Genomic DNA, 25,766 nt, shown 5'->3' with positions numbered 1-25,766 from the left:
CGCCCACCCTCTCGCTCCCCGTGTCGCGCCCACCCTCTCGCTCCCCGTGTCGCGCCCACCCTCTCGCTCCCCGTGTCGCGCCCACCCTCTCGCTCCCCGTGTCGCGCCCACCCTCTCGCTCCCCGTGTCGCGCCCACCCTCTCGCTCCCCGTGTCGCGCCCACCCTCTCGCTCCCCGTGTCGCGCCCACCCTCTCGCTCCCCGTGTCGCGCCCACCCTCTCGCTCCCCGTGTCGCGCCCACCCTCTCGCTCCCCGTGTCGCGCCCACCCTCTCGCTCCCCGTGTCGCGCCCACCCTCTCGCTCCCCGTGTCGCGCCCACCCTCTCGCTCCCCGTGTCGCGCCCACCCTCTCGCTCCCCGTGTCGCGCCCACCCTCTCGCTCCCCGTGTCGCGCCCACCCTCTCGCTCCCCGTGTCGCGCCCACCCTCTCGCTCCCCGTGTCGCGCCCACCCTCTCGCTCCCCGTGTCGCGCCCACCCTCTCGCTCCCCGTGTCGCGCCCACCCTCTCGCTCCCCGTGTCGCGCCCACCCTCTCGCTCCCCGTGTCGCGCCCACCCTCTCGCTCCCCGTGTCGCGCCCACCCTCTCGCTCCCCGTGTCGCGCCCACCCTCTCGCTCCCCGTGTCGCGCCCACCCTCTCGCTCCCCGTGTCGCGCCCACCCTCTCGCTCCCCGTGTCGCGCCCACCCTCTCGCTCCCCGTGTCGCGCCCACCCTCTCGCTCCCCGTGTCGCGCCCACCCTCTCGCTCCCCGTGTCGCGCCCACCCTCTCGCTCCCCGTGTCGCGCCCACCCTCTCGCTCCCCGTGTCGCGCCCACCCTCTCGCTCCCCGTGTCGCGCTCCCACCCCCCCCCCCCCCCCCCCGCGCGCTCCCACCCCCCCTCTCCCCCCGGGTCGCGCGCGCTCCCCCCCCCCCCTCTCCCCCCGGGTCGCGCGCGCTCCCCCCCCCCCCTCTCCCCCCGGGTCGCGCGCGCTCCCCCCCCCCCCTCTCCCCCCGGGTCGCGCGCGCTCCCCCCCCCCCCTCTCCCCCCGGGTCGCGCGCGCTCCCCCCCCCCCTCTCCCCCCGGGTCGCGCGCGCTCCCCCCCCCCCCTCTCCCCCCGGGTCGCGCGCGCTCCCCCCCCCCCCTCTCCCCCCGGGTCGCGCGCAGCTCTCCCTCCCCCTGTTCCGCGCGCGCGCAGCTCTCCCTCCCCCTGTTCCGCGCGCGCGCAGCTCTCTTCCCCCCCCCTCTTTCGCTCAGTTTCGCACGCTCTTTCCGTGCACATTAAAAGAAGTTAGAGAAGAGTTAGCAGAGGCACTATTACATATATATAAAAAATCATTCGAAAAGGGACTGGGGAAAGCTAATGTTATTCCTATATTTGAAAAGGGAGATAGAATCAGTCCAGGGAACTATAGACCAATTAGCTTAATGTTGGTGATAGGAAAGATAATGGAATCTTTACTCAAAGATGTAATAGAAAAACATCTAAAAAACAAAATAAAGAATAATCAGCACAGATTTCTGAAGGGAAGGTCATGTTTGACCAACCTTATTAAATTATTTGAAGTAACAGAAAGAGTAGACAAGGGTGATGTAGTAGATGTAATATATTTGGATTTTCAAAAGGCCTTCTATAAGGTACCACATTGTAGACTCATGACTAAGGTCAGAGCATGTGGAGTCAGGGGACGAGTAGCAGAATGGATAGCAAGCTGGCTACAAAACAGAAAACAGAGAGTAGGTATTAAGCGTAGCTACTGAGACTGGCAAAAGGTGGGAAGTGGTGTTCCACAAGGATCGATCTGAGGCCACTGTTGTTCACCATTTACATTAAAGATTTGGGCTCAGGAATCGTGAATAGAATTTCAAAATTTGCAGACATCAGGAAATTAGGGGTGTAGTTAATACCAAAGAAAAAGGTGTTAAAATGCAAGAAGACATTAATAAACTTGCAGAATGGGCGTGTAATTGGCAAATGAATTTCAATATAGGTGGTGCATTTTGGTAGGAAGAATAAGGAGGCCGCATATTGCTTGGATAATAAGAGTCTAAATGGGGTAGAGGAGCAGAGGGATACAGATACACAAATCACTAAAAGTAGCGACACAGGTTAATGAGACCTTAAAAAAGCAAACCAAGCACTGGGGTTCATTTCCAGAGGGTTAGAATTGAAAAGCAGGGAAGTTATGTTAAACTTGTATAGAACCTTGGTTAGATCACACTTGGAGTATTGTGAACAGTTCTGGTCTCCATGTTATAAAAAGGATATAGAGGCACTGGAGAAGGTGCAAAAAAGATTCACAAGGATGATACCAGAACTGAGGGGATATCCTTATCTGGAAAGATTAAACAGGCTGGGGCTCTTTTCTCTCGAAAAGAGAAGACTGAGGGGTGACCTGATAGAGGTCTTTAAGATAGGGTAGACATAGAGAAAATGTTTCCACCAAAACTAGGGGTCATAAAATTTTTTTTATTCGTTCATGGGATGTGGGCGTCGCTGGCGAGGCCAGCATTTATTGCCCATCCCTAATTGCCCTTGAGAAGGTGGTGGTGAGCCGCCTTCTTGAACCGCTGCAGTCCGTGTGGTGAAGGTTTTCCCACAGTGCTGTTAGGAAGGGAGTTCCAGGATTTTGACCCAGCGATGATGAAGGAACGGCGATATATTTCCAAGTCGGGATGGTGTGTGACTTGGAGGGGAACGTGCAGGTGGTGTTGTTCCCATGTACCTGCTGCTCTTGTCTTTCTAGGTGGTAGAGATCGCGGGTTTGGGAGGTGCTGTCGAAGAAGCCTTGGCGAGTTGCTGCAGTGCATCCTGTGGATGGTACACACTGCAGCCACTGTGCGCTGGTGGTGAAGGGAGTGAATGTTTAGGGTGGTGGATGGGGTGTCAATCAAGCGGGCTGCTTTGTCCTGGATGGTGTCGAGCTTCTTGAGTGTTGTTGGAGCTGCACTCATCCAGGCAAGTGGAGAGTATTCCATCACACTCCTGACTTGTGCCTTGTAGATGGTGGGTCACTCGCCGCAGAATACCCAGCCTCTGACCTGCTCTTGTAGACACAGTATTTATATGGCTGGTCCAGTTAAGTTTCTGGTCAATGGTGACCCCCAGGATGTTGATGGTGGGGGATTCGGCGATGGTAATGCCATTGAATGTCAAGGGGAGGTGATTAGACTCTCCCTTGTTGGAGATGGTCATTGCCTGGCACTTGTCTGGCGCGAATGTTACTTGCCACTTATCAGCCCAAGCCTGGATGTTGTCATTATCTGAGGGGTTGCGAATGGAACTGAACACTGTGCAATCATCAGCGAACATCCCCATTTCTGACCTTATGATGGAGGGAAGGTCATTGATGAAGCAGCTGAAGATGGTTGGGCCGAGGACACTGCCCTGAGGAACTCCTGCAGCAATGACCTGGGGCTGAGATGATTGGCCACCAACAACCACTACCATCTTCCTTTGTGCTAGGTATGACTCCAGCCACTGGAGAGTTTTCCCCCTGATTCCCATTGACTTCAATTTTACTAGGGCTCCTTGGTGCCACACTCGGTCAAATGCTGCCTTGATGTCAAGGGCAGTCACTCTCACCTCACCTCTGGAATTCAGCTCTTTTGTCCATGTTTGGACCAAGGCTGTAATGAGGTCTGGAGCCGAGTGGTCCTGGCGGAACCCAAACTGAGCATCAGTGAGCAGGTTATTGGTGAGTAAGTGCCGCTTGATAGCACTGTCGACGACACCTTCCATCACTTTGATGATCGAGAGTAGACTGATGGGGCGGTAATTGGCCAGATTGGATTTGTCCTGCTTTTTGTGAACATACGTGGGCAATTTTCCACATTGTCGGGTAGATGCCAGTGTTGTAGCTGTACAGGAACAGCTTGGCTAGAGGCGCAGCTAGTTCTGGAGCACAAGTCTTCAGCACTACAGCCAGGATGTTGTCGGGGCCCATAGCCTTTGCTGTATCCAGTGCACTCAGCCGTTTCTTGATATCACGAGGAATGAATCGAATTGGCTGAAGACTGGCTTCTGTGATGGTGGGGATATCGGGAGGAGGCCGAGATGGACCATGCATTCGGCACTTCTGGCTGAAGATGGTTGCAAACGCTTCAGCCTTGTCATTTGCACTCGTGCTGGACTCCGCCATCGTTGAGGATGGGGATGTTTACAGAGCCTCCTCCTCCCGTTAATTGTTTAATTGTCCACCACCATGTTTCGCATGCATGTAGTCCTGAGCTGTAGCTTCACCAGGTTGGCACCTCATTTTTAGGTATGCCTGGTGCTGCTCCTGGCATGCTCTTCTGCACTCCTCATTGAACTAGGGTTGATCCCCTGGCTTGTTGGTAATGGTAGAGTGAGGAATATGCCGGGCCATGAGGTTACAGATTGTGCTGGAATACAATTCTGCTGCTGCTGATGGCCCACAGCGCCTCATGGATGCCCAGTTTTGAGCTGCTCGATCTGTTCTGAATCTGTCCCATTTAGCACGGTGGTAGTGCCACACAACACGTTGGATGGTGTCCTCTGTGCGAAGACGGGACTTCATCTCCACGAGGACTGTGCGGTGGTCACTCCTACCAATACTGCCATGGACAGATGCATCTGCGACAGGTAGATTGGTGAGGACGAGATCAAGTAAGTTTTTCCCTCGTGTTGGTTCGCTCACCACCTGCCGCAGGCCCAGTCTAGCAGCCACGTCCTTCAGGATTCGGCCAGCTCTGTCAGTAGTGGTGCTACCGAGCCACTCTTGGTGATGGACTTTGAAGTCCCCCACCCAGAGTGCATTCTGTGCCCTTGTTACCCTCAGTGCTTCCTCCAAGTGGTGTTCAACATGGAGGAGGACTGATTCATCAGCTGAGGGAGGGCGGTAGGTGGTAATCAGCAGGAGGTTTCCTTGCCCATGTTTGACCTGATGCCATGAGATTTCATGGGGTCCAGAGTCAATGTTGAGGACTCCCAGGGCCACTCCCTCCTGACTGTATATCACTTTACCGCCACCTCTGGTGGGCCTGTCCTGCCGGTGGAACAGGACAGACCCAGGGATGGTGATGGAAGAGTCTGGGACGTTGGCTGAAAGGTATGATTCTGTGAGTATGGCTATGTCAGGCTGTTGCTTGACTAGTCTGTGGGACAGCTCTCCCAATTTTGGTACAAGTCCCCAGATGTTAGTGAGGAGGACTTTGCAGGGTCGACTGTGCTTAGTTTGCCTTTGTCGTGTCCGGTGCCTAGTGGTCCGATGCCAGTGGCCGTCCGGTTTTATTCTTATTGTGACTTTTTTTAGCGAGATTTTACAACTGAGTGGCTTGCTAGGCCATTTCAGAGGGCAATTAAGAATCAACCACATTGCTGTGGGTCTGGAGTCACTAAAGGACATTAGTGAACCAGATGGGTTTTTACGACAATCCGGTAGTTTCATGGCCACCATTACTGATACTCGTATTTTAATTCCAGATTTTATTTAATTAATTGAATTTAATTAATTGAATTTAAATTCCCCAGCTGCCGTGGCGGGATTTGAACTCATGACTCCGGATTATTAGTCCAGGCCTCTGGATTATTAGTCCAATAACATAACCACTATGCTACCGTACCCTAAATAGAAATATAAGATAGTCACTAATAAATCCAGTAGGGAATTCAGGAAAAACTTCTTTACTGGTGAAAATGGAGTGGTTAGAATGTGGAATGCACTACCACAAGGAGTAGTTGAGGCAAATAGCATAGATGCATTTCAGGGGAAGGAGAAAGGAATAGAAGGATATGCTGATGTGGGTTTACTCGCAAGGACATAGTGTACTCGGACTCAGCTACAGAGTAATCTAAGATACTCACAGGGACACAGTATGTAAGGATTTACCGACAGAATAACCGAAGATACTCACCAATCTAAGATACTCACCAGAACTTAACCTGCTAGGACTCAGCTACAGAGTAATCTAAGATACTCGCAGGGATACAGTGTACTCGGACTCCGACACAGTAATCTAAGTTACTTGCAGGGACACAATATATTTGCAATGCCATATATCCAGATATCTAGTGCAGATGGGGAAATCAACAACAACATGCATTTATTTCGGGCCTTTAAAGTAGTAAAAACATCCCAAGGTACTTCACAGGAGCAAACCAGAGAACATTTGACACCGAGCCTCATAAAGAGATCAGGTGATCAAAAGCTGAAAACGTGAAATGTTCAGAATTAAGAAAATCCGATGTTAAGTGATGTCCCTGATCTATATGCCGTTGGGTTTTTATGCCCCTTTGTTGTCATTCCAGGTATCTCCTTTGTCAGGAAGAATATGCATACCTGTTTGTTTAATCGGAACAGACTGCTGGCCCTCCTGCTTGTTATTGGTGTCATACTTGTGGTCTATTATTTGCTTCCCCCCAACCAACTGGACAACACTGTCCCCTGGCCGCAAGCTCAGAGACTCGGCATGGCCAACACTAAACTACTAACAGTCAATGTCACTGTGCAAGAAACCCAAAATACAGGAACCTTCAATATTTTCTACCGGGAAACACTACCCCCAGCAAAGGATGGAGAAAGCATCCCACCTAGGTAAATGGGAACTGTCACTGTCCAGTTAGAGACTGAAACACAGCCCAGTTATACAGGAACTGTCACTGTCCAGTTAGAGTCTGAAACACAGTCCAGTTATACAGAAACTGTTACTGACCAGTCAGAGACTGAAACACAGTCCAGTTATACAGGAACTGTTACTGACCAGTCAGAGACTGAAACACAGTCCAGTTATACAGGAACTGTTACTGACCAGTCAGAGACTGAAACACAGTCCAGTTATACAGGAACTGTTACTGACCAGTCAGAGACTGAAACACAGCCCAGTTATACAGGAACTGTTACTGACCAGTCAGAGACTGAAACACAGTCCAGTTATACAGGAACTGTTACTGTCCAGTTAGAGTCTGAAACACAGCCCAGTTATACAGGAACTGTTACTGTCCAGTTAGAGTCTGAAACACAGCCCAGTTATACAGGAACTGTTACTGTCCAGTTAGAGTCTGAAACACAGCCCAGTTATACAGGAACTGTTACTGACCAGTTAGAGACTGAAACACAGTCCAGTTATACAGGAACTGTTACTGTCCAGTTAGAGTCTGAAACACAGCCCAGTTATACAGGAACTGTTACTGTCCAGTTAGAGTCTGAAACACAGCCCAGTTATACAGGAACTGTTACTGACCAGTTAGAGTCTGAAACACAGTCCAGTTTCCAGGAACTGTTACTGACCAGTTAGAGACTGAAACACAGCCCAGTTATACAGGAACTGTTACTGTCCAGTTAGAGTCTGAAACACAGCCCTGTTATACAGGAACTGTTACTGTCCAGTTAGAGTCTGAAACACAGTCCAGTTATACAGGAACTGTTACTGTCCAGTTAGAGTCTGAAACACAGTCCTGTTATACAGGAACTGTTACTGTCCAGTTAGAGTCTGAAACACAGTCCAGTTATACAGGAACTGTTACTGTCCAGTTAGAGTCTGAAACACAGTCCAGTTATACAGGAACTGTTACTGACCAGTTAGAGTCTGAAACACAGTCCAGTTATACAGGAACTGTTACTGTCCAGTTAGAGTCTGAAACACAGTCCAGTTATACAGGAACTGTTACTGTCCAGTTAGAGTCTGAAACACAGCCCAGTTATACAGGAACTGTCACTGTCCAGTTAGAGACTGAAACACAGTCCAGTTATACAGGAACTGTTACTGACCAGTTAGAGTCTGAAACACAGCCCAGTTATACAGGAACTGTTACTGACCAGTTAGAGTCTGAAACACAGTCCAGTTATACAGGAACTGTTACTGTCCAGTTAGAGACTGAAACACAGCCCAGTTATACAGGAACTGTTACTGACCAGTTAGAGTCTGAAACACAGTCCAGTTATACAGGAACTGTTACTGACCAGTTAGAGTCTGAAACACAGTCCAGTTATACAGGAACTGTTACTGTCCAGTTAGAGACTGAAACACAGCCCAGTTATACAGGAACTGTTACTGTCCAGTTAGAGTCTGAAACACAGTCCAGTTATACAGGAACTGTTACTGTCCAGTTAGAGTCTGAAACACAGTCCAGTTATACAGGAACTGTTACTGTCCAGTTAGAGTCTGAAACACAGCCCAGTTATACAGGAACTGTTACTGTCCAGTTAGAGACTGAAACACAGCCCAGTTATACAGGAACTGTCACTGTCCAGTTAGAGTCTGAAACACAGTCCAGTTATACAGGAACTGTTACTGACCAGTTAGAGTCTGAAACACAGCCCAGTTATACAGGAACTGTTACTGACCAGTTAGAGTCTGAAACACAGTCCAGTTATACAGGAACTGTCACTGTCCAGTTAGAGTCTGAAACACAGTCCAGTTATACAGGAACTGTTACTGACCAGTTAGAGTCTGAAACACAGTCCAGTTATACAGGAACTGTTACTGTCCAGTTAGAGACTGAAACACAGCCCAGTTATACAGGAACTGTCACTGTCCAGTTAGAGTCTGAAACACAGTCCAGTTATACAGGAACTGTTACTGACCAGTTAGAGTCTGAAACACAGTCCAGTTATACAGGAACTGTCACTGTCCAGTTAGAGACTGAAACACAGCCCAGTTATACAGGAACTGTCACTGTCCAGTTAGAGTCTGAAACACAGTCCAGTTATACAGGAACTGTTACTGACCAGTTAGAGTCTGAAACACAGCCCAGTTATACAGGAACTGTTACTGACCAGTTAGAGTCTGAAACACAGTCCAGTTATACAGGAACTGTCACTGTCCAGTTAGAGTCTGAAACACAGCCCAGTTATACAGGAACTGTCACTGTCCAGTTAGAGTCTGAAACACAGTCCAGTTATACAGGAACTGTTACTGTCCAGTTAGAGACTGAAACACAGCCCAGTTATACAGGAACTGTTACTGACCAGTTGGAGTCTGAAACACAGTCCAGTTATACAGGAACTGTTACTGTCCAGTTAGAGACTGAAACACAGCCCAGTTTACAGGAACTGTTACTGACCAGTTAGAGACTGAAACACAGCCCAGTTATACAGGAACTGTTACTGACCAGTTAGAGTCTGAAACACAGCCCAGTTATACAGGAACTGTTACTGACCAGTTAGAGTCTGAAACACAGCCCAGTTATACAGGAACTGTTACTGACCAGTTAGAGTCTGAAACACAGCCCAGTTATACAGGAACTGTTACTGACCAGTTAGAGTCTGTAACACAGCCCAGTTATACAGAAACTGTTACTGTCCAGTTAGAGTCTGTAACATACACAGTCTCCCACAGAAGACCCTCCAGGAGATGAGGTGATGGCTTTTGTTTCTATGACCTGATGTTCCCAAACCTTGCGATGGGCAGCAGGTACCAAACCTTTTGTCTTCCTCGGTGATCCTCAATAAGTACAGAGAGGTGACAGGGAGGATATAAATATCCCTCTTTAAAAGATCCATTTCATTTTGGGTAGGAGTTCCTAAACTGATGCGTAGTTTCATCACATTGTATTTCCCAAACGACTCAAGCTTTAATGGTTGTGCATCTTATCCTCGCTCCTCTAGCATAACATTTCATTGATACCTTGCACTATTCTCCTTGTTCAGATTGGAGGTACTACTGCTACATGGACAGGCCTTCAGCTCCAAGACCTGGGAGGATCTGGGAACGCTCCACCTGCTAGCGCAACAAGGATACAGAGCTGTAGCCGTGGACTTACCAGGTAAGGCATCTCCTGACTTTGGTTTCTGATCCTCAAAGTCTTGTGAAGGTGGTTTTGTACAAGGCCTTCTGCATTGCCAAGTATGCAAAATATTCTTGTAATTGGACACTCAGCATTTCTCTGAGCTCACTTCCTGTGCTACATTAGATTATCCCCTCCCCCAGGATTACTTACCGATTGCTACCCTCTGCATCGATTTCTAACTTCCCCCGAAGCAGCAGCTGTAATGTGACTGTCGTCTGACACAAGAATCTGCAAAATCTCACAATACCGTTGGCATGATCAAGCCCATCCCTTCACCAGGATTTTAAAACTTGTTATGGATAGATGATACCCACATAGTCATAATCAACCAAAATCTGGTGCTGGTTTTAGGCTGGGAAATGATAGCAAATTTGCTTTTCTCTTTAAACGCTCTCCTCCAAGCCCAGAGAGTCTGGGCTTTGATTTCTGGTCTTCCCTGACTTAGTTGATCTCAGACAGACGACATCCCTGGACTAGGAAGGTGAGAACTGGCAGGATTCCCTCCTCTGTTTGCTATTCTGAACCATGCTGGAACATCCATGTGTGTGGGCGTCGATTAAGGCAGGATTGGATTTCTGCATTTGGCCAAGAAGGGATTTTTGATTTAAGCTATAATATGGTTCAGATATAAAATAAGAAACAGGATTCAGGTGTTTGATTCTCCAGAACATTTTTTTTTAACTTGACAAAGGAAGAAAAAGTCCGGAGAGTTTAAAGCACCCTCTCTTTGGCTGAGTGTTTTGTATATAGTGTTCCTACCTGGCTACAATCACCTAACTCAACACTCAGTGGGCCTAAAATCTTGGAAGCTTAGCTACTCGTTGCCTTAACCAGCTGATGTACTGGAGAATCCAGCCTTGCCTGGGTTTGGACTCCACATCTGGCTCCTGCTGTCCACTATTATCCCCTCATGTACACAAATGCTTATCGACAATTTAAATATCACTGTGACTGGTGGGTTCAGACTCTCTGCATCCAAATACAAGGGCAAATCTCTATCAATGTGATCTTCAATCTGCTATTGGTCGTACAACAATCATGGAGAATCTTCAATTGCATGAGGTAGAGGCGATACCTGTGAGCTCTTCAGTGAGATACATCTACACCTCTGTTCATTAGAGACCAACATCACTGTGTTCTTAGTCCAAGTCGACCCAGAAGGGTTTTGATAGAGTAAATAAGGAGAAACTTTTTCCAGTGGCAGGACAGTCGGTAACCAGAGGACACAGATTTAACGTAATTGGTAAAAGAACCAGAGGTGAGATGAGGAGAATTTTTTTTACTCAGCAAGTGATTACGATCTGGAATGCACTGACTGAAAGGGTGGTGGAAGCAGATTCAATAAGGGAATTGGATAAATACTTGAAGGGGAAAAATTTACAGGGCTATGGGGAAAAAGCAGGGGAATGGGACTAATTGGATAGCTCTTCAAAGAGCCAGCAGAGGCACAATGGGCCGAATAGCTGCCTCCTGTGTTGTAAGATTCTATGATAAGACCCTTGAGATATTTTGTATCTGTCTTCACAGTAAAAGACACAAAAAACAAACCGGAAATAGCGAGGAACCAATGAGAGTGAGTCTAATGAGAGTGAGGAACTTAAAGTAAATAATATTAGTAAAGAAAAAGTACTGGAGAAACTAATGGGACTGAGCCAATAAATCCCCTGGACCTGATGGCCCACATCCGAGGGTTCTAAAAGAGGTGGCTGCAGAGATAGTGGATGCATTGGCTATGATCTTCCAAAATTCCCTAGATTCTAGAACGGTCCCAGTGGATTGGAAGGTGGCAAATGTAACCCCGCTATTCAAGAAAGGAGGGAGAGAGAAAACAGGGAACTACAGGCCAGTTAGCCTGACGTCAGTCATTGGGAAAATGCTGGAATCCATTATTAAGGTAGTGGTAACAGGGCAGTTAGAAAATTATATGATTAGGCAGAGTCAACACGGTTTTATGAAAGGGAAATCATGTTTGACAAATCTATACGAGTTTTTTGAGGACGTAACCAGCAGGGTAGATAAAGGGGAACCAGTGGATGTCGTATATTTGGATTTTCAAAAGGCAGTTGATAAGGTGCCACACGAAGTGTTATTACACAAGATAAGGGCTCATGGAGTTGGGGGTAATATATTAGCATGAATAGAGGATTGGTTAAAGGACAGAAAACAGAGTGGGGAAAAAAGGGTCATTTTCAGGCTGGCAGACTATAACTAGTGGGGTACCGCAAGGATCAGTGCTGAGGCCTCAGCTATTTACAATCTATATTAATGACTTAGATGAAAGGGACCGAGTGTAATGTATCCAAGTTTGCTGATGATACAAAGCTAGGTGGGAAAGTAAACTGTGAGGAGGACACAAAGAGTCTGCAAAGGGATACAGACAGGTTAAGTGAGTGGGCAAGAAGGTGGCAGATGGAGTATAATGTGGGGAAATGTGAGGTTATTCACTTTGGTGGGAAGAATAGAAAAACAGAATATTTTAAATGGTGAGAAACTATTAAATGTTGGTGTTCAGTAAGATTTGGGTGTCCTGGTACAAGAAACACAAAAAGTTAGTATGCAGGTACAGCAGGCAATTAGGAAGGCAAATGGCATGTTGGCCTTTATTGCAAGAGAGTTGGAATACAAGAGTAAGAAAGTCTTGCTGCAATTGTACAGGGCATTGGTGAGACCTCACCTGGAGTAGTGCATACAGTTTTCGTCTCCTTACCTAAGGAAGGATATACTTGCCTTAGCAGCGGTGCAACGAAGGTTCACGAGATTGATACTTGGGATGAGAGCGTTGTCCTGTGGTGAGAGGTTGAGTAGAATGGGTATATATTCACTGGAATTTAGAAGAATGAGAGGTAATCTAATTGAAACATATAAGATTCTGAGGGGGCTTGACAGGGTAGATGCTGAGAGGTTGTTTCCCCTGGCTGGAGAGTCTAGAACTAGGGGCATAGTCTCAGGATAAGGGATCGGCTATTCAAGACTGAGATGAGGAGAAATTTCTTCACTCAGTGGGCTGTGAATCTTTGGAATTCTCTACCCCAGAGGGCTGTGGATGGACATTTGTTGAGGACATTCAAAACAGTGAACGATAGATTTTTGGACATTAAGGGAATCAGGGGATATGGGGATCGGGCAGGAAAGTGGAGTTGAGGTTGAAGATCAGCCATGATCTTATGGAATGGCAGAGCAGGCCCGAGGGGCCGTATGGCCTACTCCTGTTCCTATTTCTTATTATGTTCTTATGTTCTTAAAATCGAGGGTCTCAATTGCCTGCTCCTAAGTAAAAGGCTAGAGGGGTTGAATGGCCTCCCCCGGTTATTATGTTTGTGTAACAGGCCGAGACACTGGATGGCCTCCTCCTGTTCGTATGTTCTTATGTAACAGGTTTGAGGGGCTGAATGGCTGACTTGTGGTCATAAGAACATAAGAAATAGGAGCAGGAGTAGGCCATACAGCCCCTCAAGTCTGCTCCGCCATTCCATAAGATCGTAGGTGATCTTCGATCTCAACTCTACTTTCCCGCCCGATCCCCGTAGCCCTTGATTCCCTTAGTTTCCAAAAATCTATCGATCTCAGCCTTGAATATACTCAACGACTGAACATCCACAGCCCTCTGGGGAGAGAATTCCAAAGATTCTCAACCCTCTGAGGGAAGAAACTTTTCCTCATTGGTCCTAAATGGCCAACTCCTTGCAATAAAGGCTAATGTACCATTTACCTTCCTAATAGCTCACTGTACCTGCATGTTAACTTTTTGTGATTTGTGTACAAGGACACCCAAATCCCTCTGACTACCAACATTTCTTCATCTCTGCTTTTCTGCTTTTCTATTCTTGTATTCATATGTAACAAGTTCGAGGGGCTGAATGGCCTCGTCCTGTTCCTATCTTCCTATGCAACAGACTCAATGCGTTGAATGGCCGACTCTTGTTCCTATTTAACAGGCTCATAGGGCTGAATGGCCTCTCCTGGTCCTTTGTTACAGGCTCGAGGGGTTGAATGGCCTACTCCTATTCCTGTGATCCTATGTAACAGGCTAGAGGGGCTGAATGGCCTACTTGTGTTCATAAGAACATAAGAAATAGGAGCAGGAATAGGCCTTACGGCCCCTTGAGCCTGCTCCGCCATTAAATAAGATCATGGCTGATCTTCGGCCTCAACTCCACTTTCCCGCCCGATCCCCATACCCCTTGATTCCCTTAGTTTCCAAAAATCTATCCATCTCAGCCTTGAATATGTTCAACGACTGAGCACCCACAGCCCTCTGGGATAGAGAATTCCAAAGGTTCACAACTCTGAGTGAAGAAATTTTTCCTCATCTCGGTCCTAAATGGCCGACTCCTTATCCTGAGACTATGCCCCCTAGTTCTAGACTCTCCAGCCAGGGGAAACAGCCTCTCAGCATCTACCCTGTCAAGTCCCTCAGAATCTTATATGTTTCAATGAGATCATCTCTCATCCTTCTAAACTCCAGAGAGTATAGGCCCATTCTACTCAATCTCTCCTCATAGGACAACTCTCTCATCCCAGGAATCAATCTAGTGAACCTTTGTTACGCCGCCTCTAAGGCAAGTATATCCTTCCTTTGGTAAGGAGACCAAAACTGTACGCAGTACTCCAGGTGTGGTCTCTAGAGCCCTATATAATTGCAGCAAGACCTCCTTACTCTTATACTGCAATCCCCTTGCGATAAAGGTTAACATATATCATTTGCCTTCCTAATTGCTTGCTGTACCTGCATGTTAACTTTTTGTGATTTGTGTGCAAGAACATCCAAATCCCTCTGAATACCGACATTTCTTCATCTCTCATCTTTTAAAAAAATATTCTGCTTTTCTATTCTTGTATTCATATGTATCAAGTTTGAGGGGCTGAATGGCCTCTTCACGTTCCCATGTAACAGGCTCGAGGGGCTGAATGGCCTCTTCACGTTCCCATGTAACAGGCTCGAGGGGCTGAATGGCCTCTTCACTTTCCCATGTAACTAGCTCGAGGGGCTGAATGGGCATCCCCTGTTCCTATGTTGATATGTAACAGGTTCAAGCTGATGAATGGCCTCATTCTGTTCCTATGTAATAGACTCAATACTCTTTTTCTTATATAACAGGCTAGAGGGGTTGAATGGTCTCCCCTGTTCCTATATAACAGGCTAGAGGGGCTGAATGACCTCTTGTTCCTATGTAACTGGCTTGGAGTTGAATGGCGTCCTCCTGTTCCTATGTTCCCAGTAAACAGCTCCTTCCTGTGGGTGACTAATTATTCTCTTGTTTGATAGGGTTTGGGAATACCCCACACGTGGAGATTGGGAAAGCAGACAAGGACAGAGCTGACTTCCTGTTAGCATTCCTGAACGGTGTGGGACTGCAGACCCCAGTGCTGGTCAGCCCATCGATGAGTGGTCGCTTCTCCATTTCATTCCTCATGTTTCATAACCAGCGAGTGAAGGGCTTCATCCCTATTGCACCTGTTGGAACAAATGACTACAGTGCTGAGCAGTATCGGAAAATCCAGGTAAACTGCCTTCCTTCATATCCCTGTCATTCATGGTTAATCTCTTCTTCACCCCTGTAGTCTAGGTGAGTAGTAACCTTCAAATCTACCATAATCACCCCCTCCTCAAAAAAAATCCACCCTTACCCCTCTCTCCTTGCAAACCCCCTACCGCCCCATCTCTAACCTCCCTTTCCTCTCCAAAGTCCTTGAGCGTGTTGTCACCTCCCAAATCCCTGCCCATCGTTCCCGCAACTCCATGTTTGAATCCCTCCAATCAGGTTTCCACCCCTGCCACAGTACTGAAACGGCCCTTATCAAAGTCACAAATGACATCCTGTGTGACTGTGACCGTGGTAAACTGTCCCTCCTCATCCTTCTCGACCTGTCTGCAGCCTTTGACACGGTTGACCACACCATCCTCCTCCACCGTCTACCCTCCATTATCTGGCTATGACTGGATAGATGGGAATGGAACCAGGGGTTCCAATTGTAGCCAGAGAATCTCCTGCAATGGCTTCTCTTCCTGCTCTTGCACTGTTACCTCTGGAGTCCCCCTAAGATCTATCCTTGGCCCCCCTCCTATTGATGAATAAAAATTTCCTTCAATTAAACATTGGGAAGGCCGAAGCCGTTGTCTTCAGCCTCTGCAGTGTTTTGCTTTTTATTTTATTGTATTTTGAAAGCTGATGAAGGATGATAATCACTTCTGTTCAGCAGAATACTACTCAAAATTGTTGTATTTAATTATTCAAAAATGCCAGTTCCAAATTGACCCGCTCCAGTGGAGAATGTAGATTGGTGTTGGACCTCTCTGGGACCAGGCGGAAAAAGTCTCTCTGACATTTTCCATTAATTGTCTGCATATGTTCGGATAGTTCATCCACAGTTTGCAGTTCAAGTCTCAGTACACATTTTGTCTCCTCCTTTTTCCTCAGAAAATATCTTATTCCTGGCCATTCCCAGACGGGACTAAGAGAGCCAAAATGTGGGAGAAAGTGAGATAGATCAACATTGTGGCATCTGAGGCAACCATTCACAGAACTTGGGCGAGTAACTTTCAGCCCTTGCCGCTGCAGCGTAAAACCTGCAGGTCGAGGCCCGTTATAGAAACCGCACGATTTTCCTTCGAGCCCGACCCAAAAGGCCAGGTTTACATTCCAGCGATGAGGTGAAAATTATTCCCAGGGTCTTCAGTTAAAAGGAGGTCCAATCACCGCATTATCAAGTTAGGATCACTGTTGGCAAGTGTCAGCCTAGCACAGTTAGTAATACACGCCACTGGGTCAGAAGGCCGTGGGCTCAGGCCCCACTCCAGAGACTTTAGCACATGATCTAGACTACATTCCAGTGCAGTACTGAGGGAGTGCTGCACTGTCGGAGGTGCCGTCTTTCGAATGAGATGTTAAACCGAGGCCTTGTCTGCCCTCTCAGGTGGACATGAAAGATTCCACAGCCACTATTTGAAGATGAGCAGGGGATTTCTCCCGGTGTCCTGGGCCAATATTTCTCCCTCAACCAGCATCACAAAACCAGATGATCTGGTCATTTATCTCATTGCTGTTTGTGGGACCTTGCTGTGCACAAATTGGCTGCCGTGTTTCCTACATTACAACATTGATTACACTTCAAAAGTAGTTTGTTGGCTGTAAAGCGCATTGGAACATCCTGAGGTTGTGAAAGGTGTTATATAAATGGAACTTCTCTTTCTGTGTGTCTTGGCAGGATTGTGCTGAGAGGGGTGCTCCCTACTGTTTCACACTGGGAACTAAACCTGTGCTTCTGTTCACAGACCCCAACCCTGATTGTATTTGGAGAATTGGACACAAATCTGGGTGTGCAGTCCCTGAAGAATTTCAGACACCTTCCGCATCGCACTGTCTTCAAAATACCAGCAGCTCATCACGCTTGTTACCTCGATGAGCCACACAAGTTCCATAACGCTTTACTGGACTTCCTAACTAAATTTCAGTGACGAGAGTACGCTACTGATGCTACTGCGCATCATCTCCTCGCAGAACACTCAAGATCAGCACGAAACCAACTTCCTCACCAGTTGAATTTATTAACTTTTTCCATTCTTAAGGCAAGAGACTGCAACATGGACCCTTTTGAAAATAAACCTGTAAAGAATTCAGATTACTATTTTAAAAATATTTTCCTATGTGTTATTCTTTTTAATAATTATTTTAAACTGTGTACCTTGCTGCGTGTGAAGTTCCAGCAAAGATTAGTTAAAGCGGAAAAATTTACTGAAATTGAACAAAAATACCTGACTTTTTTTAAAAAGTGAAATGGTGGATTAAAGGGGTAAACCCACCACCCGGTGTGGGGCACACAGAGCAGGAAAGGCCCAGGCTCCAACCCCGGCCTGTCCTGAGTGAGCTGATCCCAGCCAAGAGAGCAGTACGAATGCTGGGAGTAGTGGCAGTGCCCTTACCCCGTGGAGTAGAGAATTCCTCCAGGCCTCCTGTTCACAATTGCTATCCAGTGATCCTTTCCAAAAGCACCATTCTTTGCCATTCTGGAGAATAAGGGAATTTATTTTTCACACTTTACTTTTCAAGTGAATAGAACCCACCTGGATCATTAAGATTGGTGCGACTCGCACCTTTTATGTGCCTTTTATCTGTCACACTGACTGCTGTCGTTACAAGCTCAGGCCACCAGGTGGCATTTTATTAGTTTTTTTGCCCCACAAAACTGCTCAATGTACTTTCAGAAATACTTTTCATCCGCCATTTTCCTCTCAGTAATAAAATTCTAATGTTCAAAATAAGGGTTCAAACAAAATTCTAAATAATTTCATATTTCACAATATATGTTTATCATAGTGTATTTTAAAGGTTTGACTTGAACCTGTCAGCCCCTCTCGGGCGTGGATGTGATATTTTTGCTCAGAGCTTTGATGCTATGAGCTGAATTTGGACTGACATGCAGTGTATCTAATTTCCCACCAGTACCAATCAGCTGTAACTTATTTCAAAAAAAGTTGTTTTGTGTTCTTCAGAAAATATATTAAGCTGAGAGAGAGAGTTACCTCATGTTGACGAACGGTCTTCGACCTGAAACATTAACTGTGTTTCTTTCTCCCCAGGTGCTGCCTCACTTGCTGAGTTTCTCCAGTATTTTCTGTTTTTATTTCTTACCTCATGCTAATGAGCTGTTTGGGGGAAAAAAATAATTTTGAAGCCAACTAATTATTTCCCCGTGTTTTGTTGAAAAAAGTAAATGTTATTGCTTATGTCTGCAAGATTGGTAGTCAGTGTCTTTCATAGGAATATGTGAGTAGGCCATTCAGCCCCTCTAATGTGCTCCGGCATTCAATGAGATCTGTATCTTGAGTCCAGAGACCCGCCATTTCTCCATATCCCTTGATACCCTTAACTAACAAAAAGTGAAAGTTTCAATTGACCCCGAGCATCCTCAGAGTTTTGGGGGAGAGAGTTCCAGATCTCCACCAGCCTTTGTGCGAAAGGGTGCTTCCTGACTTCACTCCTAAATGGCCTTGGTCTAATTTAAAGTTTGTGCCCTCTTGTTTTGGATTCTCCCAACAGAGGAAATAGTTTCTCTGCATTGAACCTATTGAATTCCTTCATCATTTTAAAGAACTGGATTAGATCACACCTCAATCTTCCAAACTCAATCTCATTCATTTTTTTCTTTTTTTAAAAAAAAGTTAAACTTTGACAAAACTCCTCTGAGGGAAATGAATAGCAAGGGAGATGGAGGACCCACAGGGCAGGAATGGAGAGGAAGGGAGATGGGCGACCCAGGGGGCAGGAATGGAGAGGAAGGGAGATGGAGGACACAGGGCTCAGGAATGGAGAGGAAGGGAGATGGAGGACACACAGGGCAGGAATGGAGAGGAAGGGAGATGGAGGACCCACAGGGCAGGAATGGAGAGGAAGGGAGATGGAGGACCCACAGGGCAGGAATGGAGAGGAAGGGAGATGGAGGACACAGGGCAGGAATGGAGAGGAAGGGAGATGGAGGACCCACAGGGCAGGAATGGAGAGGAAGGGAGATGGGCGACCCAGGGGGCAGGAATGGAGAGGAAGGGAGATGGAGGACACACAGGGCAGGAATGGAGAGGAAGGGAGATGGAGGACCCACAGGGCTCAGGAATGGAGAGGAAGGGAGATGGAGGACCCACAGGGCAGGAATGGAGAGGAAGGGAGATGGGCGACCCAGGGGGCAGGAATGGAGAGGAAGGGAGATGGAGGACACACAGGGCAGGAATGGAGAGGAAGGGAGATGGAGGACACACAGGGCAGGAATGGAGAGGAAGGGAGATGGAGGACACACAGGGCAGGAATGGAGAGGAAGGGAGATGGAGGACACACAGGGCAGGAATGGAGAGGAAGGGAGATGGAGGACACACGGGTCAGAAACAGGTTGAGGGTAAGGGGACTCTGGCTTCCTGTCTTTGGGGAAACTGGGTGGAGGGTTATGGATGAAGTAAGTGACAACGGAACTGCGGGGATTTTCAGATACAGGGGTTGAGTGGGTAGGTCAAAGGGGAAGAGGTAGTGATGGGAGTGAGGGGTCAAACAGAATGTTGCGGTTACAAACCGTTTGGTTCAGCATCAGACAGTAACCAAGCAGGAGGGGTGCAGTCAACGAGATGGGCATGGAGTTTGTGATGGGGCCGAAGACAATGGCTTCAGTATTTTGAATTATATACATTGTGAGAATACAGCCCCTGTAAATATACATAGCGTGATGGGTTACAGCCCCTGTATATACACAGTGTGATGGGTTACAGCCCCAGTATATACACAGTGTGATGGGTTACAGCCCCTGTATATACACAGTGTGAGGGGTTACAGACCCTGTATATACACAGTGTGATGGGTTACAGTCCCTGTATATACACAGTGTGATGGGTTACAGTCCCTGTATATACACAGTGTGAGGGGTTACAGACCCTGTATATACACAGTGTGATGGGTTACAGTCCCTGTATATACACAGTGTGATGGGTGACAGACCCTGTATATACACAGTGTGAGGGGTTACAGACCCTGTATATACACAGTGTGAGGGGTTACAGACCCTGTATATACACAGTGTGAGAGGTTACAGACCCTGTATATACACAGTGTGAGAGGTTACAGACCCTGTATATACACAGTGTGATGGGTTACAGCCCCTGTATATACACAGTGTGATGGGTTACAGACCCTGTATATACACAGTGTGAGAGGTTACAGACCCTGTATATACACAGTGTGAGGGGTTACAGCCCCTGTATATACACAGTGTGAGAGGTTACAGACCCTGTATATACACAGTGTGAGGTTACAGACCCTGTATATACACAGTGTGATGGGTTACAGACCCTGTATATACACAGTGTGAGGTTACAGACCCTGTATATACACAGTGTGATGGGTTACAGCCCCTGTATATACACAGTGTGAGGGGTTACAGACCCTGTATATACACAGTGTGAGGTTACAGACCCTGTATATACACAGTGTGATGGGTTACAGTCCCTGGATATACACAGTGTGAGAGGTTACAGACCCTGTATATACACAGTGTGATGGGTTACAGCCCCTGTATATACACAGTGTGAGGGGTTACAGACCCTGGATATACACAGTGTGAGAGGTTACAGACCCTGTATATACACAGTGTGAGAGGTTACAGGCCCTGTATATACACAGTGTGAGAGGTTACAGCCCCTGTATATACACAGTGTGAGAGGTTACAGACCCTGTATATACACAGTGTGAGGGGTTACAGACCCTGTATATACACAGTGTGAGAGGTTACAGGCCCTGTATATACACAGTGTGAGAGGTTACAGACCCTGGATATACACAGTGTGAGAGGTTACAGACCCTGTATATGCACAGTGTGATGGGTTACAGACCCTGTATATACACAGTGTGATGGGTTACAGCCCCTGTATATACACAGTGTGAGAGGTTACAGACCCTGTATATACACAGTGTGAGAGGTTACAGACCCTGGATATACACAGTGTGAGAGGTTACAGACCCTGTATATGCACAGTGTGAGAGGTTACAGACCCTGTATATACACAGTGTGAGGGGTTACAGACCCTGTATATACACAGTGTGAGGGGTTACAGACCCTGTATATACACAGTGTGAGAGGTTACAGCCCCTGTATATACACAGTGTGAGAGGTTACAGACCCTGTATATACACAGTGTGATGGGTTACAGCCCTTGTATATACACAGTGTGATGGGTTACAGCCCCTGTATATACACAGTGTGAGAGGTTACAGGCCCTGGATATACACAGTGTGAGAGGTTACAGACCCTGGATATACACAGTGTGAGAGGTTACAGACCCTGGATATACACAGTGTGAGAGGTTACAGGCCCTGGATATACACAGTGTGAGAGGTTACAGACCCTGGATGTACACAGTGTGAGAGGTTACAGGCCCTGTATATGCACAGTGTGAGAGGTTACAGTCCCTGTATATACACAGTGTGAGAGGTTACAGACCCTGTATATACACAGTGTGAGGTTACAGACCCTGTATATACACAGTGTGAGAGGTTACAGACCCTGTATATACACAGTGTGAGAGGTTACAGACCCTGTATATACACAGTGTGAGAGGTTACAGACCCTGTATATACACAGTGTGAGAGGTTACAGACCCTGTATATACGCAGGGTGGCGGTACAGTGATATACAGTCAGGAGGGAGTGGCCCTGGGAGTCCTCAACATTGACTCCTGACCCCATGAAATCTCATGGTATCAGGTCAAACATGGGCAAGGAAACCTCCTGCTGATCATCACCTACCGCCCTCCCTCAGCTGATGAATCAGTCCTCCTCCATGTTGAGCACCACTTGGAGGAAGCACTGAGGGTAGCAAGGGCCAGAATGTACTCTGGGTGTGGGACTTCAATGTCCATCACCAAGAGTGGCTCGGTAGCACCACTACTGACCGAGCTGGCCGCGTCCTGAAGGACATAGCTGCCAGACTGGACCTGCGGCAGATGGTGAGCAAACCAACACGAGGGGAAAACTTACTTGACCTCGTCCTCACCAATCTACCTGTCGCAAATGCATCTGTCCATGACAGTATTGGTAGGAGTGACCATCGCACAGTCCTCGTGGAGATGAAGTCCCTTCTTCGCACTGAGGACACCATCCAACGTGTTGTGTGGCACTACCACCGTGCTCAATGGGATAGATTCAGAACAGATCTAGCAGCTCAAAACTGGGCATCCATGAGGCGCTGTGGGCCATCAGCAGCAGCAGAATTGTATTGCAGCACAATCTGTAACCTCATGGCCCGGCATATTCCTCACTCTACCATTACCAACAAGCCTGGGGATCAACCCTGGCTCAATGAGGAGTGTAGAAGAGCATGCCAGGAGCAGCACCAGGCACACCTAAAAATGAGGTGCCAACCTGGTGAAGCTACAACTCAGGACTACATGCATGCTAAACAGCGGAAGCAACATGCTATAGACAGAGCTAAGCGATTCCACAACCAACGGATCAGATCAAAGCTCTGCAGTCCTGCCACGTCCAGTCGTGAATGGTGGTGGACAATTAAAAAACTAACGGGAGAAGGAGGCTCTGCAAACATCCCCATCCTCAATGATGGCGGAGTCCTGCACGTGAGTGCAAAAAACAAGGCTGAAGCATTTGCAACCATCTTCAGCCAGAAGTGCCGAGTGGATGATCCATCTCAGCCTCCTCCCGATATCCCCACCATCACAGAAGCCAGTCTTCAGCCAATTCGATTCACTCCACGTGACATCACAGTGTACATACACAGTGTGAGAGGTTACAGTCCCTGTATATACACAGTGTGAGAGGTTACAGACCCTGTATATACACAGTGTGAGAGGTTACAGACCCTGTATATACACAGTGTGAAGGGTTACAGACCCTGTATATACACAGTGTGAGAGGTTACAGACCCTGTATATACACAGTGTGAGAGGTTACAGACCCTGTATATACACAGTGTGAGGTTACAGACCCTGTATATACACAGTGTGAGAGGTTACAGACCCTGTATATACACAGTGTGAGAGGTTACAGACCCTGTATATACACAGTGTGAGAGGTTACATTCCCTGTATATACACAGTGTGAGGTTACAGACCCTGTATATACACAGTGTGAGAGGTTACAGACCCTGTATATACACAGTGTGAGAGGTTACAGACCCTGTATATACACAGTGTGAAGGGTTACAGACCCTGTATATACACAGTGTGAGAGGTTACAGACCCTGTATATACACAGTGTGAGAGGTTACAGACCCTGTATATACAGTGTGAGAGGTTACAGACCCTGTATATACACAGTGTGAGAGGTTACAGACCCTGTATATACACAGTGTGAGAGGTTACAGTCCCTGTATATACACAGTGTGAGAGGTTACAGACCCTGTATATACACAGTGTGAGGTTACAGACCCTGTATATACACAGTGTGAGAGGTTACAGACCCTGTATATACACAGTGTGAGAGGTTACAGACCCTGTATATACACAGTGTGAGGTTACAGACCCTGTATATACACAGTGTGAGAGGTTACAGACCCTGTATATACACAGTGTGAGAGGTTACAGTCCCTGTATATACACAGTGTGAGAGGTTACAGACCCTGTATATACACAGTGTGAGGGGTTACAGACCCTGTATATACACAGTGTGAGAGGTTACAGTCCCTGGATATACACAGTGTGAGAGGTTACAGTCCCTGTATATACACAGTGTGAAGGGTTACAGACCCTGTATATACACAGTGTGATGGGTTACAGTCCCTGTATATACACAGTGTGAGAGGTTACAGACCCTGTATATACACAGTGTGAGAGGTTACAGTCCCTGTATATACACAGTGTGAGAGGTTACAGACCCTGTATATACACAGTGTGAGAGGTTACAGACCCTGTATATACACAGTGTGAGAGGTTACAGTCCCTGTATATACACAGTGTGAGGGGTTACAGTCCCTGGATATACACAGTGTGAGAGGTTACAGACCCTGTATATACACAGTGTGAGAGGTTACAGACCCTGGATATACACAGTGTGAGAGGTTACAGACCCTGTATATACACAGTGTGAGAGGTTACAGACCCTGTATATACACAGTGTGAGAGGTTACAGCCCCTGTATATACACAGTGTGAGAGGTTACAGACCCTGTATATACACAGTGTGAGAGGTTACAGACCCTGTATATACAGTGTGAGAGGTTACAGACCCTGTATATACACAGTGTGAGAGGTTACAGCCCCTGTATATACACAGTGTGAGAGGTTACAGCCCCTGTATATACACAGTGTGAGAGGTTACAGCCCCTGTATATACACAGTGTGAGAGGTTACAGACCCTGTATATACACAGTGTGATGGGTTACAGACCCTGTATATACACAGTGTGAGAGGTTACAGACCCTGTATATACACAGTGTGAGAGGTTACAGACCCTGTATATACACAGTGTGATGGGTTACAGTCCCTGTATATACACAGTGTGAGAGGTTACAGACCCTGGATATACACAGTGTGAGAGGTTACAGACCCTGTATATACACAGTGTGAGAGGTTACAGACCCTGTATATACACAGTGTGAGAGGTTACAGTCCCTGTATATACACAGTGTGAGAGGTTACAGACCCTGGATATACACAGTGTGAGAGGTTACAGACCCTGTATATACACAGTGTGAGAGGTTACAGACCCTGGATATACACAGTGTGAGAGGTTACAGACCCTGTATATACACAGTGTGAGAGGTTACAGACCCTGTATATACACAGTGTGAGAGGTTACAGCCCCTGTATATACACAGTGTGAGAGGTTACAGACCCTGTATATACACAGTGTGAGAGGTTACAGACCCTGTATATACACAGTGTGAGAGGTTACAGTCCCTGTATATACACAGTGTGAGAGGTTACAGACCCTGTATATACACAGTGTGAGAGGTTACAGACCCTGTATATACACAGTGTGAGAGGTTACAGACCCTGTATATACACAGTGTGAGAGGTTACAGACCCTGTATATACACAGTGTGAGAGGTTACAGTCCCTGTATATACACAGTGTGAGGGGTTACAGACCCTGTATATACACAGTGTGAGGGGTTACAGACCCTGTATATACACAGTGTGAGGGGTTACAGACCCTGTATATACACAGTGTGAGGGGTTACAGACCCTGTATACACACAGTGTGAGAGGTTACAGACCCTGTATATACACAGTGTGAGGGGTTACAGACCCTGTATATACACAGTGTGAGAGGTTACAGACCCTGGATATACACAGTGTGAGGGGTTACAGACCCTGTATATGCACAGTGTGAGAGGTTACAGTCCCTGTATATACACAGTGTGAGAGGTTACAGTCCCTGTATATACACAGTGTGAGAGGTTACAGACCCTGTATATACACAGTGTGAGAGGTTACAGTCCCTGTATATACACAGTGTGAGAGGTTACAGACCCTGGATATACACAGTGTGAGAGGTTACAGACCCTGTATATACACAGTGTGAGAGGTTACAGCCCCTGTATATACACAGT

At 47.1% G+C, this 25,766-nt stretch overlaps 1 protein-coding gene across 2 annotated transcripts in view; it reads left to right on the top strand.

Annotated features, from left to right (window-relative positions):
• Positions 1 to 17,987, top strand: part of abhd14a (abhydrolase domain containing 14A) — a 103,404-nt gene extending 85,417 nt beyond the window's left edge. For both annotated transcript variants that reach the window (XM_067999028.1, XM_067999029.1), the window contains 4 exons: positions 6,248 to 6,533; positions 9,588 to 9,703; positions 14,994 to 15,229; positions 17,001 to 17,987. In XM_067999028.1, the coding sequence (XP_067855129.1) occupies positions 6,248 to 6,533; positions 9,588 to 9,703; positions 14,994 to 15,229; positions 17,001 to 17,183 (821 nt within the window). In that variant the 3' untranslated portion in view covers positions 17,184 to 17,987. The remainder of the gene's footprint in view (positions 1 to 6,247; positions 6,534 to 9,587; positions 9,704 to 14,993; positions 15,230 to 17,000) is intronic.
• Positions 17,988 to 25,766: the final 7,779 nt, after the last annotated feature.

The sequence above is a fragment of the Heptranchias perlo genome, chromosome 17 (assembly GCF_035084215.1).
Source record: "Heptranchias perlo isolate sHepPer1 chromosome 17, sHepPer1.hap1, whole genome shotgun sequence".
Classification (NCBI taxonomy): Eukaryota; Metazoa; Chordata; class Chondrichthyes; order Hexanchiformes; family Hexanchidae; genus Heptranchias; species Heptranchias perlo.
The sequence above is the reverse complement of the archived record's forward strand: the minus strand, read 5'-3'. Positions and strand labels throughout refer to the sequence as shown.